Here is a 21,267-nt window from a genome sequence, read left to right on the forward strand (position 1 = left end):
AAAGAGTGTATCAGAAAAAAATCCTTCAGTAAAGATCTCCTGTGTTGTGTTTCTGGAGCAGGCAACTATGTCAGCAGGCTGAAAAAGGTCATGCCCTCCTCCACACAAGGTCACAAAAGGAGCCAACAGCAGATGAAATGTGCCTACCTCATCTTTACCGAGGAGCCAGTGAGCTGTGGGCTGCAAACAGGGGAGCCAAGTTTATGTCCTAAGGCCGCAGCCAGAGCCACCGGTTTAGAACATCGGTGCAACATCAGCCATTGCCCGTGAAACCGCAGCCTTCTTCATAATGACACATTGGCTCTGGGGACACTTCTCTGCATGGCAGAAAAATGTGATGGGGCAGTAACCCACCACACTCCATTTTGGATGACACAGCCTTGTGTACCAGCAGGGTTTCCTTCTATTAGTTATAATAGGGAAAACCCATGAACTAGGGATACGACTTCATATAGAAGTCGTCATGATAATCCAGGGGAGTCACTGAGGCCAGGACTTGGGGCACAAGTCAGGAGGCACAGAGAGGGGCCAGGCCTTGTCTGGGCTCCGGGACATGGTGGCAACGCCACTGCTGGCTCTCCTAGCCTTCACAGGATGTGAACTGAAGGCTTTGGCTTAGATGCTGAGCACAAGGTCCTATTGCTATAGAAGCAGAAGCTTGGGGAAACCAGACACAGTCTTAGCCAAGTGTCCACAAACTCAAGGGGACCGTGGTATTGGAGTACCTCATGGTACAGAAGGAGACATTATATATTTGAAGGCTCAGGTTTAACTGCACTTTCAAATATATAATGTTTCCCTGAATTGCCCAGTAAAATCACTCTAAATTAAAAAAAAAAAAAAAACCCTCAAAAGCCTGACTTTACTGAAATGGTGAGAGTTTTATAACTGTCTTAGAGAAAAGAGAATTTCAAAGACAAAGCAAAAGATAAGGACTTGCCTAATAATGGTGTCATTGCCTTATGGCTCCCATCAAATCAGTTAGAGAGGAAACTCAATTTATAAAGAGGTGAAATGAGTTTTTACAATTCCTTTCAAATAACTTATGAGTGTAACCTGCTGTGGCCGCCACCGCCTGGAGCCTGGAGCATTAGCCTGTGTCACCTCCACCACCACGTGCTCTTCTCTCCCGAGATGACTTGGGCCACTGGCCACCAGGGCCCCTTCCAGGTCCACTTGGAGCAGCATGGAGTCTGCATGGCTGCTGAGGTTCACAGCTGGGGGGCTGTCAAGGTGAACTACAAAGCAAGGAGGAGAGGCCTGGAGGGTGCCCCCCCCCAACCTTTCCCACCTTCCCAGGGAACACCCATCTTGGAAAGTGCATAAGGAAATGTATGTCCAGGCCATCCCTTCCACCTGTGCCACTGCCCTGACTGCTCCTACCTCTTCAGCCCCTCACCCCTGACATGCACAATTGGTTTTGCTTTGTTTAATTGTGTTTTGGATCCTCTGATTTAACATTCAGGTGGTGTCTGCCATCCTACTATCATCTCTGCTTCTACTCTTTGCAGCCAACATAAAACGCCTGGCCCAGTTCCTGGACTCATGATGAGCAGTAGACAGATGGAAAGAGGCCAAGAAATTCCAACTGTCTGGGACACTGAGGGTTACCATGGCAACTACAAACCACAACCCAGCCAACCTCTAACTAGATTTACACGACTCCCCCCACCCCAAAACTAAGGCCCATAGAAGTTAAGGTGTGATCATCTCCAAGCTTAAAACTTTACCTCAGTGCTATGGACTGAATGTCCATGTCCCCCATATTCATATGTTGAAGCCCTGAGCACCTGTGTGGCTATACTTGGAGATGGGGCCTCTAAGGAAGTAACTGAGGTTAAATGAGGTCATAGGGTGAGGCCCAGATCTGATAGGATTAGTGTCCTTGTAAGAAGAGATACGAGAGAGCTCTCACTCTCTCTACATACACACTCATAAACACACACACACGGACACACACACACACAGGAAAGGAAAGGCCCTGTGAAGACAGAGCAGGAAGGTGACCATCTGCAAGCCAGAAAGAGAGCCCTCATTAGAAATCAAATCAGCCCACCTGACCTTGGATGTCCAGCCTCCAGAACTGTGAGAAATAAATGTCTGTTCATTTATAAGCCACCCAGGCTGTGGTATTCTGTTATGGCAGCTGAGGCCTACAAAAAGGCAAGAGAGCCCAGAGTATAAAAAACCAAGCAATCATCAAACTCAGATGACACAGCCAAGGAAAGAACCAATGAACTTAAAGATAGGTCAAGAGGAACCACCCAAGCCAAAACACAAGAGGGTGGGGGCAAGGAACAGAACAGAGTATCCAAGAACCACAGGAAGCCAGGCCTTAACTAAAACGCGCTGTTTGGCTGCTGTCACACTTCCATGGGGAACCTCCCACCACCCACCCATCGCAGTCTCACTAGTGCCCCTCCCCTTCTGTTCTGAAGGCTCATCTTTCACCAAATGTCCTGGGGGAACAAAACACACACAGGGAGGAATGGTAATTGCTTAGGCTGTGACCTTGGGCAACAGTCATGATAGTTTTTGGGTCTCTTCACTTTGTGACTCAACCATGGGCGACTGTCCATCTAAGTACAGGTTTGGATACAGTAGCTTTCCAGCGGTGACACAGCCAGCAACTGCCAGAACTTTCCTTGATCTGGATACAGGCTAAATAAAATCTGTAACAATCAGAAACATTTAATGATAGATTTGTGGTGTGAGAGCAATAGGATTTAAGTAACTTTGATAAGAGCTGAAAATACAGGTATGATAATGGTGCTGCTTGATGTATCCAAAATTCACCAGCTTACTCTAAATAGCTTTTCTGAGATATTAAAAGATAAAATTCTGATCCATTATACTATTTTCTGCTACAATGGGCCTTGATTATTGATATTTGCCAATTTTAAGGATTAAATACCCAGCCATAAAATTAAATCATCAGAGGAGTGTAAACATGGTTTTCCCATACTGGAGAGTGGGAAATACAACCCATATGATGGTGGGAGCACATGCTTGTGGAATTTGCAGAGTATCTCATACTTCATCAGAAAGTAGAAGTGACGATGAGATAACAGATTACAGAAGTTCAAAACAAATTCCTCAAATTCTGTTTTGGGTTGTGTCCACAAGTCACCAAAATTTCAATTACCAGAAGAAGGATGAAGACTAGACACAGAGCTCAGGTCAGCTCTCAGGGGTCAGGGGAGACTTGGGCCACCCATACCTCCTCCTTGGATACCCCAATACACCCACCCACCAGGCTATGCTAAGCAGCTGGGGTTTCAGAACCACACAACTGTGTGAATAGGAAGTAGAAAGGCAAACTGGCAGCCAAAAAAGTAAACTCATGAAGTTTTCAGAGTTCGGTGCACTTGTTTTTTTTGTTCTGTGCTTAGATTTCCTTTCTCTGTGCCACTGGTCTCCTCCCATGTGGATTATTAAAGAATGCCTCTACTCATTTCAATGCAGCCAGTATTGACTTTATGTACCCTTGCTGTCTGAAATGCAACATTGTTCCCTATATGTCACACTGAGAAGACTCTTGTCATGTACAATCCTGCACACACATAGAGCCCCAACCCTCATGCCCACACACACAGATAATGGGGACCATGTACTCACAGCTACACATGGTCACATACACAGCTTCCAGTCACAAAGGGCAGCCAGCATGGCTGTCACCACAGGCTGCCTACAGAGAAAAGCCACAGCCACACCAGTCCTGGAGTGCACAGGGCACAGTTATGGAAACACCACTCACCCACCCCTTCCTTGCTCACAATCTCATAACCTGTCACAGCGGCACATACCAACCACCTACTGGTGTCTCCCAAAACTGGCCCACACAAACTGTCCTATGCCAATGCTAAAAATAAGTAACTATTAACTCTAACAAACAATAAGTCCCTAGGCACACACACAACCTCAAAATGCTCACAGACCGCAAAAGACCCACACGTCCCACAGAGGCATGCACACACACAAACACACAGCCAGGCACTTGGTACCTCACACCTATGTGCGCACACACAGACACACAGGCAGACATGGGGACCTCACACCCCCATGCACACACGCAAATGGAGGGCCTCACACTCACTCATTCAGCAAATATATTTTGAGTGCCTACAATGTGATCTCGGCTAGGGCTACATCAGGGCACACACTACACAAATGCTGGCAGTGAAACTTGTGACCCCTCAAGTCAGAGGGAACACTTAGGTCACCTCCAGGGCCCTGGCTCTGCAGCCCTCCCTGGGGATGTATGGGCAAGTAAAATCAGAGCAGCCTCCAGGAAAGGGCAAACATAGAACTTCACTCTCTCCCAAACAGGGTGGTTCAGCTGGGAGCCATCCCAAAGGGGCACTGAGACATTCTTGGGGGCACCCATGATTGCTGGACATGTCCCAACACAACTAAAGAGTGTTTACTGCACATGGCTGAAAAGAGAATTTGGTAAGCCACTTAAGGTGGGAATTGAGACCTGCGGGCAAGCTAACTGCCTTCCACAGAGCAAAGCCAGGTCCTCAGGGCTTCCACTGTATGACTGGGGACAGCAGCAGAGTAGCATTGCTAAGGGCAGGCCTCCCTAGCCACCCCCAGGCTGCCATCCCACACACCCTCAGTAACCCTTCCAAAGAAATGTGTGAGCCCCACACCTCAGGTGCCCTGCTACCCAGCACAATGCACCCGGGGGCTCTGCTGAGCAGACAGCAGAGCTCAGGGTGCCATGGTACTCACAGAGCACAGCACCACAAAGACAAATAAGCCCGTGACTTTCAGCCACTGCACACAGCACCTGCAAGAGAAAAGACAGGCCCCAGGTCACACTGACAGCAGTCCTGCTTGCATGTGCCCCGAACTGTCAAACCTCAGATGCCTGCTGAAGCCTTGGGTAATGTCTATCTCAAAGCACATGTGTGAAATTCTTCCCATAACATGGTATGAAAGAGGATACTGCTGAGGACAACAGCAGATTGCTGGAGGTTATAGAGCGGAACAAACTTAACCCTGAGTGTCTGAACACTGCTTCTTATCAGAGATGCTGAAGTTCAAGATTTGAGCCTCTTCACTAGCCTTTTAAAGGCTCTAGTTTCCTGGAAACAAGCTTTATCTCAGCTCTCAGATTCATATTTATCAATTATTCTCCCCTAAGTTTTCTGGAAGGTAGGCATATGGATTTGATCATCAAATAAACATCGACTGAGACATAACCAAACAATTCAAGAAAGAAATTGCAATGCTATAACCGGTTGTACCAGCAGAGTCCTGTAAGAATTCCTTAGGAGATAATTCAATAGACATTCAGGCCCTCTTAGGACTCATGATGGCACCCTGGCCCAGTCATCATCACACACTTTTTAATTGTGGCCCTCAGGTCCTTGGCAAATGTGGGCCTGGCAGCCACTCCAGGCTTATCTCTGCTCCTGTCACCTCCCCAGGGTCCACCAGATCCTACCTCCTGAAGATACAATCACTGCCTAGTGCTGGGGGGGTGCTCTCCCCTGGCCACTCCTCAAGAGCAAGCCCTGGGGTATTTGTGCTCTGTCCCTGCAAAAGGAAGGGTGCTGGTACACAGCCTGTGCTTGACACATGTTTGTAGAACAAAGGAATAAAGTCTATATAGGGATATCTTTTTCAAAACCTTTCTGATCCTTTCAAAATGGTAAAACCTTGTTTTGCATTCTCTCAGATTTAATGAATTTGATGAGTAATATTTCACCCTTCCAAATTATGATCAATAGCTCCTATTCAAATGGGAATCAAAAAACATTTCCTTTTAAAGCAAGAAGCATTAATTGAACTATTTTTAATACTTTTTTTTGAAACATCTTTATTAGAGTATAATTGCTTTACAATGGTCTGTCAGTTTCTGCTTTATAACAAAGTGAATCAGCCATACATATACACACATCCCCACATCTCCTCCCTCCTGCATCTCCCTCTCTCCAAGCCCCCCATCACACCCCTCTAGGTGGTCAAAAAGCACTGAGCTGATCTCTCTGTGCTATGCGGCTGCTTCCCACTAGCTATCTATTTTACATTTGGTAGTGTATATATGTCCATGCCACTCTCTCACTTTGTCCCAGCTTACCATTCCCCCTCCCCGTATCCTCAAGTCCATTCTCTAGTAGGTCTGCGTCTTTATTCCTGTCTTGCCCCAGTTGAACTATTTTAAATACTAATTTCTTTCTACATAACTCACATATACAGCAGAGCTGACCTTCCAAAATAAGTTTTACAAGTTTCTTCAACAAACATGTGTAGTACTTTCTGGACATGTTAAAAAGAATGGCATTAAGTCTTTCAGTTAAGTGGCAAGTTTGAGGCAACTATTCTATGAATTGTAGAAGATAAAACAACCTCTGAATATAAAGGCTTAAATGTACTTGGTTCTATTTTCCATGCTATGGGATATTTGAGGAAGCTCGCGCCCTCTGGATTTGTGAGGCAGCCAGCTGGAGAAGGGTGTTAACAGTGTCAGCACTTACCATCATGGTGACCTATGGGGCCAGGTCCCTGTTCACACACTTTCACATTATTCAAATAATTTTATAGCACGTTAGTCAGCCAATATTTGTCACACCTATGAGAAGAGCTAAGACCAGTCAAGGTGAAGAAACTACACATGGCTGGGAGGCATGGTGGGAAAAGACATCTCCATGGTCAAGCACTGGTGGGGGACCTGGGGTCACATTCCTCCCCCCACCCCTTTGCTCCTCTCACAACCTGCATGACCTCAGGCAAAATCCTTACCCTCTCTAAAGTACCTCACCTACCTCTCAGGATTGCCTGAAAGATCAGTAGGACAACTGAGAGTGGGCCTCTCTAGGTAAAGACGGATACACTTTGGGATGCAGGTAGGTACACTTCTAATCAGCCCTTCAAAGAGCTTCAGAAAAGCTGGGCCCCCTAATGTAGAGAAATAATAACACTAATATTTGATAGCTTCATGGTGTCTTCTCACCTATCCATGGGTTTTCACATAGACCATTTTAGTGGAAGCCCACGGAAGGCTGTGGAGCGAGGGGAATGCCAGGCGACAAGGAGACAGCTGCACGGACATGCCCAGCCCTGCTGGTTCCTCAGCTACCTTGGAGCAGATACATAATGGGGACCTTGGTGGTCCTGGTATTGTGTCCCTGAAAATGCCACTTTCAAATGTGTGGCTCTCAACGGAACCCCTCCTTCAAGTACACGCTCATGCAGAAGCCTCAACAGACAAACAAGGGAGAGATCTCTGCTGCTCCGACCCGCGCGGGGGGTGCTGCAAAATTCCCTCAGATCCCCAGCACATGTGCGTCCTCTGCCCTCCTACGCATGCACGGAGGACTCGGCCTCTCTCGGCCCCACCTGCAGCTGCATCACCCCTAAAAACCCTCTTTCTCCTTCCTGTGCAGAACCCTTCTAATAACGTGCTTCATCACTGAATACAAATTATAATGTCAGCTTCTAAAACACCACGGGGACTACTTCATCCACAAAGCCTCATGGGCTTGAAGACCCCACAGCCACACAAAAGAAAGGACAGGCGTGTAGGGTGCTCGTCATTTAGGTCTGTAATTGGGTTTTCTTGTAGCCTTAAAGGCTCCATGCTGGTTCGAACACCACTTTATCTGTCTTCCAGGGCCTGGAGGAAAGGAAGATTACCTTCCAGGAAAGTGCCGCCTACCCTTCTTCCTCACCTCCACCCTGTCCTCGGGAACGATGTCGCGCGGGCAATACCCGCACCGCACCCCACTCCCCAGCCCAGCCCCAGGTGGGCGGCGTGCACTGTGCGACCAACACCCTGTGCCAGTGCTGGCACTCCAAGTCTTCCTACCTCAACTTGGAAAGACGGAACCCGATGTGAGCGCTGTCCAGAAGCTCCCCCTTCTCTGAGGAGGCGGATCCAGAGGAACCTACCAACTCTCTGCTCAGCAGGGATCTGCCCTCCCACGCAGCTGAGCTGTTCTCCCAAGATTCTTCAGCAGTGATGAACTCTGGGTGGTAAACGGGCACACACCGTAACCTGGAAATCGAGGCTTTGTGGTTATTTTCATGGAAATAGTAGCATCTCCAAAGCAACACTTCATCTCAGGGGTGAGAGTGAAATATATAATCAATACTTGTTTTTCAAAGGACCACCGATATTGTAGTACTGTCAGACTGGTGGGAATGGGTCTTTCTTGACATCACAGACCCTGGACTGGAGGGAAATTGTCTGGGGTCACACAGTCTTCAAAATAAATTGTGGGGGGCTTCCCTGGTGGCGCGGTGGTTGAGAGTCCGCCTGCCGATGCAGGGGACGCGGGTTCGTGCCCCGGTCCGGGAAGAGCCCACATGCTGCGGAGCGGCTGGGCCCGTGAGCCATGGCCGCTGAGCCTGCGCGTCCGGAGCCTGTGCTCCGCAACGGGAGAGGCCACGACAGTGAGAGACGCCCGCGTACCGCAAAAAAATTAAAAAAAAATAAATTGTGGACCTTCAAGAAACATCAGCTTGTTCTGAGTTTGGAATTTTCCAGTACAGCTTTTTCTGGCTCAGACCAGCTCCAGCTCATTTCAGTTTTTGCTTCCTCTTTGATTGTGCTGGAGTTCTCAATACCTGGTCCTGTTATACACACTGAAGCACAGTGAGTGGCATAAGCCTTTTCTCCTCTTTGTAGGTATCTATCTGTAATGGAGCTGTAGGGGAGATGGTCTACCTAGCTTTCCCACCCAACATCTACATGAGCATGAGCAGGAGTGGGGGACATCAGTACTGGACTAGATGGGCCCAAGAATGGGACCTATATCTAGAAAGATGAATCAAGGGGTATCATAAACTTTTATCAAAATTACATGTGGATGGGCTTCCCTGGTGGCGCAGTGGTTGAGAGTCTGCCTGCCGATGCAGGGGACACGGGTTCATGCCCTGGTCTGGGAAGATCCCACATGCCGCGGAGCGGCTGGGCCCGTGAGCCATTGCCGCTAAACCTGCGCGTACGGAGCCTGCGCTCCGCAACGGGAGAGGCCACAACAGTGAGAAGCCCGCGTACCGCAAAAAAAAAAAAAAAAAAAATTACATGTGGATATATCCATTTAATTTTGGTTGAATCCCTGAACAACTGAACAACTCATTCAGTACAGATTCTCAGTCTAGTAAGGCTGCACCAAGCCCAGAATTTTCCTGTGGAAATACATGGAATACTTGTGGGGTGGTAATATTGACACAAGAGCCACAATCTATTATGTTACGCCTCTCAATCTATGCCTTTCGAACCCAGCTAGCTCAACAGGACATTGTCATTCTCCTGAACTCTTATCACTGCTTTAGGACTGGTTCACAACAAGAAAAAGGAACTTCAAACTTACAGGAAGTAGAGTTTTCTTTTAAAACTGTCCTCTACCCTAAATGCCAGTAGTGCCCCTCCCCCACTAGTGACAACAAAAAATGTCTCCTGACAGTGCCAACCTCAACCCTGGTTGAGAAGCCCTGGCCTGGCAAGATGGCCTTTCCCAGCTGTGTGCATTCATGAGTGTGTACATGCGCTATTCAATCATTGCAGGGTTATGCTCAAGGTTACTTGGAAATTCATAAGGCACAGAATACAACCACTAGCATCATGAACACACATTGAATTGACAAGGATCTAGCAGAGACCGTACATGTCAGGTAAAAATTCATATCTCAGGAAGAAATTCTCCAGCATGAGTGCAAAGGATAATGCTCGGAGATTTCTTAATTTTATAAGAAAGAAAGAAAGGAAAAAACACCTCACCCTTTCTCTTGTGAGAAATTCCTCAGCAAAGGTGTGTTTTCTGTAAAGCAGGGGTCTTCAGAACTGGAGCTGAAGAACTGGGGGAAAGGAGGGTGAGACCTGAAAAACACAGTGAAGGAAAGGGATCACCAACACAAAATGATGGCTGTGCTCACTGATGGTTGTGGCTAGATTCAAGAACATTCATCTGTTGATGGACACTTAGGTGACGTAGCACATATATACAATGGAATATTACTCAGCCATAAAGAGGAATGAAACTGAGTTATTTGTAGTGAGGTGGATGGACCTAGAGTCTGTCATACAGAGTGAAGTAAGTCAGAAACAGAAAGACAAATACCGTATGCTAACACATATATATGGAATCTAAGAAAAAAAATGTCATGAAGAACCTAGGGGTAAGACAGGAATAAAGACACAGACCTACTAGAGAATGGACTTGAGGACACGGGGAGGGGGAAGGGCAAGCTGGAACAAAGTGAGAGAGTGGCATGGACATGTATACACTACCAAACGTAAGGTAGATAGCTAGTGGGAAGCAGCCGCATAGCACAGGGAGATCAGCTCGGTGACTTGTGACCACCTAGAGGGGTGGGATAGGGAGGGTGGGAGGGAGGGAGACGCAAGGGGGAAGAGATATGGGAACATATGTATATGTATAACCGATTCACTTTGTTACAAAGCAGAAACTAACACACCATTGTAAAGCCATATACTCCAATAAAGATGTTGGGAAAAAAAAGAGTCAGTGGTAAATTTCACATATTATATCTGAATTGTAAAAAGCTGGAGTTTTAGGAAAGAAAATTAGAAACAACTCTCCTCCCCAGCCTAAACCAGATTGGAAGTGCAAAGCAGAAACTCACATAGACTAGATGCTGTAGGATCAATACTTTTAGGCTCACTTTAGCATTAAAATATGTTCCACCCATCTTTGCCATTCCGTGCAGTTTTTCCTCAAGAAAACCATTCAGAATCTGATGGGCCTGTTTATATTCAGAAAATTCTGTTTCCTAAGATCACAATATTTAAATATCACACATTTAAAATATCCTAATAGCTTCCCTTGAGAGATTAAACAGCAGAAGTGAGGCTGATAGAGTCATAATGAAATGATAACCAGGATAGCAGGGAGGGGGCTCACAGGGGAACAGACGCCACAACTGAAGCAAAGCAGAGGTTCACACTGCACAAGACCCCCTTCTGCTGTGCCTTGGCCTGTCCATAAACTTATCATCCAAATCAGGAACTTTGTGAGAGGGAAATAAAGGCATAGGCACAACAGAGCCCCCCACCCTGCATACATGGTCACCTTCATCAAAAGACATAAGATGTTAAAAAGCAGCCAGCTTTTCATGAAAAGCTGTGGAAATCATTTTCATTCCTAATTGTTGGGAATATGTCATTTTGTACATTGCCCTTCCATGGTCCAGGCCATGTGGAACCTCTGTGGATGCTGTGATACACTTATCTGGCAAAATAACAGCACTTCAGATTACAAATGCAGAGCAAAGCAAAAAGAAATTTCCATCCACTTTCTCTTCTCATTCAAGCATGCACCTGTGACACAGACAATAAGACTGGTCTTACGGATTAGTGAACCTCTGACCTGTATCTAACAACACCCATCATGTCACACTGAAGTCAGGAAAGGAGTATGTCTGGAGCCAGCGAGTGTCCTCTGGGCACCACCTCAGGTTGGTGCCTAGAGAGTCAGCCACCACAGCCAGGGTGCGGCAGCCTTTTGTGCTTGTTGCCACCACAGATGTCCCTGTGCAATTCTCACTATGCCCGTGGCATGTGGAGTGGAAAGTGCAGGAAAGAGGGAATGTGGACAGCCCTGCCACAGAGTGGAGGGTGGGTGCCATGGGTGACAAGCTCAGAGTTAGATACAGAACCTGAACTCTTCAGAGTCCAACCCCTCACGGAAGACAGAGGGATGAGGAGACCCACCATGTTCACCTGGCATCATTGGTCAGTTTTGCACACTAACTGAGACACAGACTCGAGGCTGTTCAAGATTGGTGACCCAAACTCTCCCTCTGAAATAGGAGTCTGGCTGTGTGCTGGAGGAGAGGAACACCGAGGAGAGTGGGAAAAGTTTGGGATAGCTGCCATGGGTCATAAAATTGAGAGGGAAGAGAATCAACTCCTGAAATGACTGCTGCTGGGAACCTAGGGGTTGGAAGTTTGCGAGGGTCCCTGCCAGGGCACCTGTCCCCTGAGGGTCAGAGTGGGAGAGCCAATGCTGTGGTGGTGCTGGGGGAGCAGTGAACACAGGGTGGGAGAGAGGCAAAGGGACGCAGTCCTGGGCACAGGATGGAAGAGGAGAGAAGCTCTCCACAGCACCAGCAGGAAGAGGCGGGTGCCTGGGGGGAGGAAGAGAAGCTTGATGAGCTCAAGGAAGTGCTGGGCATAAAAGGATAAGAAGGGCAGAAGTGGAGGACCTGAAGCTTTCACAGGCCAAAAAGCTCTGGGGCAGACATAGGCAAAGACAGTCATAGGTGTGAGCATTGACACTGCACATGGAGAAAAGCTGTTAGAGACAAGGAGGTAGAGGGAACTTTGGAGCTGAGAGTTTGGGGTGGAGCTCATGAGAGAATGACTCATGAGGATGACTGCGAATGAAGGAAAAAGGAAAACAAAGACTCAAGTGTCAAACTCCCGACAGACAGCATTACAGAGTCCCCAGAACACCAGTATGCCAGCACAAAAGAGGGTGCTAATGAGCCCTTAGATAATCTAGTACCACCATAGTAAAAATTAATTCAGACAAGAAACATCAACAGTTGCTAAAGCTAATGGGTAAAAAGTCAGATGAGGAATGAGATACTGACATTTCCACAAAGCATTAATTACAGAAGGGAAAAGAGCAACTTCACAACGGAAAAGCCTGGTGGACATCACCTTAATCAAGTGATCAAAGTGCACACCATCTGTAATGGGTCTAAGTGAAGTCAAGCTCCACCTAATATGATGTAATGTGAAGTGCACAGCCTCACTTCTCTGCTGTTGCTGCCAAAAAGGTATATCCTGAATCCAGTCAGGAGGACACATCAGGCAAACAAAAGTGAGGGAATCTTCTATAAAATAACAGGACCCTAATCTTCAAAAGGTTCAGCATCATGAAATTAAGAAAAGATTGAAAAATCCTAGGCTAAAGGAGACTGAAGAAACATCACAACAAAATGCAATATGTGCTTCTGAATTGGGTCCTTTGCTATAAAGGAAGGGCATTATTGAGAGAGTTGGCAAAACTTGACTGGAGTTTCTGGATGAACAGTTTATGAAAGTTTTTCATATTATTCTGTAACTTGTCTCTAAGATTAAAATTATTTGAAAATAAAATAATAATTTGTAAAAGTCTAGAAGTAAGCCTAAAATTAGCAAAAGAATAAGTTAAAACTACTGATTAATCTAAATAATTCATGAGATTAAATAATATTCTACATAAAAACTATGTAAAAAGGAGACTAATTTTTAAAGACTTTCCCAAAGTCTTTTCCTTCTCAGTAATAAAGTCTTTTGCAGATTTTCCACCATGTTGACTCAGGGAAGGGAAGGCCAAAAAACATCTCGGAAGGCAGACCATTTAAGCAGAGTTGGAACGCTCACTGTATCACTTTCATGTGTAAGTAATTAACTCTAGTTTCTATAAATGGGCCCCTGTCCCCTTGATGAACTGGAGAATAGGATGCCACTTAGTAGTTGGTCAGTCTCCTATTTAAAAGTCTGTTTTTATGTATGCATTCATTCCATTCAAGGTTCAAATTCTTGATCAGGACAATTGCTCCCTTTCCAAGGAATGCCACATGTACACAATTGCACCCCATCGGTGGAAGATTGTAGGAACAACATGCCCCTCATCACAACAGTGCTGCTTCCACCAAGCCCTGGGGACAATGTGCAAGGTTCCAGCATTCTCTGTTATGTCTGCTGCAAAGTCTTCATATTTTACCTTTCTGATCCCTGTCAGGCTCCTCAAGTATGCTGGCAGATGGGAGGTATAGGTCCCCAGCAAACCTGCTCAGGATTGTAGACCAAGGAGCTATCTCAGACCACCCACACCGATACTTCTCTGGCAATGCTAACATACCCTCTAGGTGGAGCACAGCAAGTAGTGATGTGTCCAGTCAGGCCAGCACTTCCCTGCTAGCCTTACAAAGCTATCATCCTGATGCTATGCATTTTTCTTTTTTTATTCCTAGTTTGATATACAAAACTGAGGAACAACTGGTTTGTTCTAAGCCAAATCCAAACTTCCTGTACCTTTGTAGGGATAGAAAAGTACATCCACTTAGTATCTCAAAAATATTATCATTATGTGATGAGACATTCTTTCAAATGAAAGCAGCAGGAAGTAACAGCAGGAATGGCAGAGTAAGGACTTGAGAAAATTCTCTCCATAAAAGGAACAGACACTGACAAAAACTGTCAAGATAATATTATCATAACTTTGGAAATAAACCAAACTCTGCAACAATCCAAGGAGAATTTATTCAAGAATAATGGCTGAATACTGACAAGAACAGTGGCATTTTAACTTGCCCTATTCCCACATCCCTTATCCCATTCCATGGCAAACTTGAAAACCAACAGCCCTGCAATGACAGTGAAAACCAGCAGCTTGGTAGCCACTTGAGGAAGAAGGATTAGGGTTGGAGCATCTCTAAATTTCCATTACCGGAGAACTGTTACTGAGATGTCTGGCAGTATCCTGAAACCCCCCACTCAACAGTTATTGTCTGTATTTGACCTAATTCAGCATTCCCATAGTGGACAGCCTTTACCTCAGGGGCATTTGTCACAGTCAACAGCAACTAACATCACAGCTACCTGAGGCAGCAATATAGTTGGGCTAAAAAGAAGCTGACCAAAACACTTAAAAAGAAAAGCTGGCAAATGAGGTGTTGGTTGGGGCTTTTGGAAAGCTCCAACACATTCCTGGGAATCTAGAACCCACCTACATGTACAAGGCTGTGTGCATTTCCAGGGCTATGCAGAGGAAAGACCTGAGAAGGCACTAAGCTCTCATTTCTGGCTGACCTTGAGGTTCTGCACAAGCAAGAAATGAAGAATAAGACAGAGTGCCTGGCTGAATGCTGAAGGCTTATCCCAGCATGCACACACAGCCCCTTGGCAAAAGCAGGGAGATGTACATGTTCCAGCCATTTAAGAATATTTCTTCCCAGCCACTAAGCTAACTGAACAGAGAAATCCATGGCCACATACAATAGAGAATACAGACTTAACAAAATTAGTTCAGGAAAGTCACTAAAGAACAGCAACAACCATAAACCCTAGGAAGGTGAAAGAATTTGATTTCCAGAGTTTCCACATTATTTTATTTTATTTTTTCAACATCTTTATTGGAGTATAATTGCTTGACAATGGTGTGTTAGTTTATGCTTTATAACCAAATGAATCAGCTAAACATATACATATATCTCCATATCTCCTCCCTCTTGCGTCTCCCTCCTACCCTCTAGGTGGTCACAAAGCACCAAGCTGATCTCCCTGTGCTATGCGGCTGCTTCCCACTAGTTAACTATTTTACATTTGGTAGTATATATAAGTCCATGCTACTCTCTCACTTTGTCCCAGTCCACATTATTTGAAATGTCCAATCTCAACAGAAACTTATGAGACATGCAAATGTATGTATGGCCCATATACTGGGAGGGAAAAATGGTTAATAGGAACACTCCCTTAAGAAAGCCAGACATTGGACTTCCTAGACTTTAAATCAGCTATTTTAAATATGTTTAGGGAAAACTCTAATTCAAAAAGATACATGCACCCCAATGTTCATAGCAGCACTATTACAATAGCCAAGTCATGGAGGCAACCTAAATGTCCAACAACAGATGAATAGATAAGGAAGATGTGGTATATACATATACCACAGTGGAATATTATTCAGCGATAAAAAGAATGAAATAATGCCATTAGCAGCAAGATGGATGGACCTAGAGATTATCATACTAACTGAAGTAAGTCAGACAGAGAAAGACAAATATCATGATATCACTTATATGTGGAATCTAAAAAAAATTATATAAATGAACTTATTTACAAAACAGAAATAGACTCACAGACATAGAAAACAAACTTATGATTACCAAAGGGATAAAGGGAGGGGGAGGGATAAATTAGGAGTTTGGATTAACAAACAAAAAATATCAATACTATATATAAAATAGATAAACAAAAGGACCTACTCTATAGCACAGGGAGCTATATTCAAAACGTTGTAATAGGGACTTCCCTGGTGGCACAGTGGTTAAGAATCCGCCTGCCAATTCAGGGGACACAGGTTCAATCCCTGGTCCGGGAATATCCCACATGCTGCGGAGCAACCAAGCCCGTGAGCCACAACTACTGAAGCCCATATGCCTAGAGGCCATGCTCCACAACAAGAGAAGCCACCACAATAAAAGCCTTCACCCCGCAATGAAGAGTAGTAGCCCCCACTCGCCACAACTAGAGAAAGCCCGCACGCAGCAACGAAGACCCAACGCAGCCAAAAATTAATTAATTATTTTTTAATGTAATAACCTAAAATGGAAAAGAATATGAGAAAGAATAGATATATATGTATATATATAACTGAATCACTTTGCTGTACACCTGAAACTAACACAACATTGTAAATCAGCTATCCTTCAATAAAAAATAAATATCATTAAGAAAAATTTTTTTCTAAATTAAAAAACAAATATGTGCAAAGAACCAAAGGAAACCATATCTAAAGAACTATATGAAAGTATAGGGATGATGTTTCACAAAATAAGGAATATTGTCAAAGAAAAAGTATAAAGAAAGAACAAACAGAAATGCTATAATTGTAAAGTACAATAAATGAAATGAAAATTTCACTAGAGCAGCTCAACAGCATGTGCAGAAAGAACATCTGTCAACCAAGAATTCTACAGACAGCAAAACAATACTTCAAAAGAAGGAGAGAGCAAAATGGCAAACTAGGAAGCTCCAAGCTCTCATTCGTCCATAGAAACATCACACAAACCAGAAGCTGTTTGAACCAACTTTGTAGGAGCTCTGGAAAACAAAGGTTTACAGCAATCAAGAGAGAAAAGGCCATCTTCAAAATGATAAGAAAGTTTGGGGGCATTTTATTTGCCTTTGCCCCACTCCGTCCTGGTGTGGAGGTGATCTTGGTCTTGAGCAGGTGGCAGTCTGGTTCCCAGTTCCCCACAATCCTTCAAACTAGAGGGAGCATAAATGACCTTATTTGAAAATCGTTGTGTATGTCTATTCTAAGTTGTCTTAGGGATACCTGAAGGAATAATGCGTGATGAAAGGTGCTCATCTCTATTTCATATACCTCAGAATGCAGATGGGAAAATCAGCAAGTAGTGTTCATAAAAGCTACAAGGGGACAACAAACCCACAAGAACCTAGGGCAAGAGATTATGGGTGGAGATACACAATAGAACATCTAAGACCAGAAAAGAGATTGGCATGAGAGTCTGGGAAATTAGGATTTTCAAAACTAGACATGTATACAAAGGAATTTAGAAAGTCACACACATATGCTCAGGAAATTCCTGAGAAGAACTTAAAATTTCACCTCAAGCTGATCCCTAACTCAGAGGAAATCTAGGTAAGTGGTGAAGGAAGGAAAGAGGGAATGAAGATTGAATTCAGTCACCAATGGCCAGTGATTTAATCAATCATGCCTACATAACGAAATCTCCATTAAAAAAAAATCCTATAAGACAGTTTGGGAGAGCTTACAGGTGGGTGAATGCACCAAAGTTCTGGGAGGGTGGTACACCGGGAGAAGGCATGGGAGCTCTGTGGTTCCCCCACCTCCACAGTTTGCTCTATGCATCCTTTCTATTTGGCTGTTGCTGTGTTGTATCCTTTGTAATAAATTAGTAAACATAAGTAAAGATTGTTCCTGAATCTTGTGAGCTATTCTATCAAATTATCAAACCTGAGGAGGGGGTCATGGGACCCCCAAATTAATAGCCAGTTATATAGAACTACAGGAGGCCCAGGAATTGTGACTGGCATCTGAAGCGGGAAGAGTTTTGTGGGACTGAACCCTTAACTTGTGGGATCTGACTCTAACTCCAGGTAGATAGTGTCAGAATTGAATTTAATTGAATTGTTAAACATCCAGTTGGTGTTTGCAGAGAATCAGAGAATTGATTGGTATCAATCTCTGGAGGGAAATAAACCTCTCATTTGGTGTCAGAAGTGTTGTGAGTAAAAACAGCACAGTTGATATCATTTCAATTTAGCTTGCTGTAACTTCAGGATGTTATATGGAATCTTGATAGTAACCACAAAGAAAAATCTATAAAATATATTAAAATGGAAATGAGAAGGGAATCAAAATATGTCACTACAAAAAATAAAGAGAATAAGCAGTAATGAAGGAAATAAGGAACAAAAAAATTACATAAGATACAAAATATATTAGCTCTTTGATAATAACCATTCTGATTGGTGTGAAGTGATATCTCATTTTAGTTTTGATTTTCATTTCCCTGATGATTACTGATGTTGAGCATTTTCTCATGTGTCTGTTGCCTATCTGTATGTCTTCTTTGGAAAAATGTCTGTTCAGGTACTCTGCCCATTTTTTAATCAGGTTATTTTGGTTTGGGGTTTCTTTTGATGTTGAGAATTGTGCACTTTAAATGAGAAAATTGTATGGTATGTAAACTATATCTCAATAAAGTTGTTTTAAAAAAAACTTACTACATTTGCTAGGGGCATGGAAAGTTCATCCTTAGTTGGAGAAGAAAAAAACAGCTTGTAGGTGCACAGATTCAGATAGGTAGGTATGTGTAACAAAGTTTTCTTCTAGTTGCTCTTTTTGCCTCAGTGCATGTAAGAAATGTAGAGAATAGGAAACAAAGAGGTCCTCAACCTATAGGTCCCAGCATGTGATGTAGTAAGAAGCTACTAGTCTCCTTAACGTTATACACAGCATTAAAAAATTCACCCTGAGATTTTAAATGAAATTGTATCCAAGTCCTCCAAAACTTCATTCACACTAACTTGGTCAACCCAATATAAGGCAGTTGTCCCAGCATTTTCCCCTTGCTTACAGTCAACTGTGGCTAGCTCCTGGCACCATTAAAAAGTGCCCCTTTCTTACTGGCACTGACATCTTCCTCAATCTGGCTTGAGCCAAGAGAAAAGGAAACCCTACTGGGAATTACCTCTATACTCTCTGCCCCTTAGGCTCTGGCTTGGGAATGAAAGTAAGGGCTTTACCTGATTGTTGACTTACTGACATGCTCTAAATAAAATGACCTCAATGGAGCTTATTAAACTGCAGTTTATGGTAATAATATGTTAAGTCAATTACTCCCAAATGTACATTCAGACATTTTAAATCAAGGAGGAACTTGGGGATAACTCCCATATCTAGCACAGAGCCCAATAAATAGTCACTTAAGAAATATTTGGTAAATAAATGGGGAGTTTTAAAAGCAAGACTAATCATAGTCGGAAGAATAAATATAAACCCAGAATATTTGATAGTTACTTTTGTCAGACTGATTTAAAAATAACCTCCAATAAAAATAAAATCAATGGGAGATTAATAACACATAAAAACAACAATATGAATAATAAGTTTAGTTTTTACATTTCTTTAAAAAAGAAACAGAAAAGAGAAATTCGTCTTCTGAAACAAAAGTACAAGTCACTTCCATGGTATGCTACCAGCAGTAGATTCAATACACATGTAATCCACTCCCTTGTTCAGTGGTTCTGGTATTTAAAATAATTTGGTACAAGTAAGATCTTTTCTCTTTCAGTTGCAAAGCTGAATCACTTGACACTGATGATAACAGTCACATAAGTAACAACTACAAGAAATTTAAATTTCTGTAACTATGTACATTTTACATTCCAGGAGTTATCATGTACAGGATTATATTCCTAAAAGCACTACTACTTCAATGTATAATCTGCAAATTATTCTAGATTTTAGGATACTGTATTAAAAATTTCAAAAGGTTTTTATGTATCATGTAAATTATAGAACAGAATGTTAAATTGCCATATAATGGTATGTATTAAACACACTTCAAAGAAATTTCAGTGTAATGGAAAGAAATTGTGTTGGCTATGTGGAAATGGTAAAATTCCAAATCAACCTACTCAATAAAGATTTGGAAATTAAAAAAAAAAAAACACTGGGAATTCCCTGCCAGTCCAGTGGTTAGGACTCTGTGCTTCCATTGCAGGGGGCACAGGTTCCATCCCTGGTCAGGGAACTAAGATTTCATATGCCACTCAGTGCAGCCGAAAATAAATAAATAAACAAATAAATAAATAAAAACAACTACAAAGCTACAGTAATCAAGACAGTGTGATACTGATGTAAATATACACATATAGAGCAATGGAACAGAATTGAGAGTCCAGGGGGAAAAACTTACATTTATTTTGATTTTCTAAAAATAGCCAAATTGATTTTCTAAAAATAGCCAAGGCAATTTAATTTGGCAAAAAGACTTTTCAACAAATGATGCTGGGACAATTAGATATCCACATGCAAAAGATTAAATTAGATCCTACCCCACACCATGCACAATGATGTATCCAACCCTGTCTCCCACCCTGTCCCCAGCCTTTCTATTAAGTGTCCATTGAAAGTTGCTGGAGAAGACCCTGCAAGTGTGTGCACACACCCCTTGCATCTGTGGTACCCAGGGGTCCTATATTCTCATGCTAGCCCACACTCAGGCTTTAGAAATTCATTTTTAATTCAGCTGTTTTTTTCTTACTATTTTTACTATGTCCCCATATTCATCCTGTACTCTGCCTATAGTTAGAAAATGCCAGTGTTCCACTTCTCATTGGAGGTACTTATGTTTTCCTAGATTTATGGCTAGTTAGTAGGCCTGTGACATCAGTTCTCTGATATGTTCCCCAAAAATTGTGATTTGGGGGATTATCTGTTTTTTCTCATTTTTGGAGTGTGAATGACAGCCTTAGAGCCAGATGTCAACATTGCTATATATAATGTCCATGATATTTATTTTCATTAAATCTATGGATTACATTAATCTATATATTAATTTATCTTCTTTATATTTAGCCTTCTTTTCTAAGCATAGGAACCTATCTTTCCATGCAACTCTCCTTTGATAGTTCTGCTAATTTTATATTTTGATTAATAAATATCATACATCTCATTCCATATTTCTGGATATTTTTGTTTATTATGAATGAGATGCACTTTAAGAGAAAATTTTCTGGATAGAAAATTTTATTTCTAGTACATTCTGTCACTTTACTATATAGCTTCAATAGTTTTTCAGTTAACTCCTGTAGATCCTGTAGTTACAAATAATGATGATTGCATGGCCACTGTCTTAGTCAGTTTGGGACTGTTATAACAAAGTACCATAGACTGAGTGGTTCATAAACAACAGAAATTTATTGTCACAGTTCTGGAGACTGGAAGTCTGAGATCAAGGTGCCATCATGGTCAGGCTCTGGCAAGGAAGCTCTTTCAGGTTGTAGACTGCCAACTC

General features: G+C 43.2%; 1 protein-coding gene across 1 annotated transcript in view; it reads right to left on the minus strand.

Moving 5' to 3' along the window:
• OCA2 (OCA2 melanosomal transmembrane protein) overlaps positions 1-21,267 on the minus strand; it is a 271,890-nt gene that overhangs the window by 225,086 nt on the left and 25,537 nt on the right. Inside the window, exons 2-6 of the mRNA XM_007463772.1 lie at positions 9,737-9,835; positions 7,820-8,008; positions 4,738-4,795; positions 2,600-2,672; positions 1,057-1,217 (exon numbers count right to left, since the gene is read on the minus strand). Of these exons, the coding sequence (XP_007463834.1) occupies positions 1,057-1,217; positions 2,600-2,672; positions 4,738-4,795; positions 7,820-8,008; positions 9,737-9,835 (580 nt within the window). The remainder of the gene's footprint in view (positions 1-1,056; positions 1,218-2,599; positions 2,673-4,737; positions 4,796-7,819; positions 8,009-9,736; positions 9,836-21,267) is intronic.

This window comes from Lipotes vexillifer, unplaced genomic scaffold, assembly GCF_000442215.2.
Source record: "Lipotes vexillifer unplaced genomic scaffold, Lipotes_vexillifer_v1.1 scaffold200, whole genome shotgun sequence".
Lineage (NCBI taxonomy): Eukaryota > Metazoa > Chordata > Mammalia > Artiodactyla > Lipotidae > Lipotes > Lipotes vexillifer.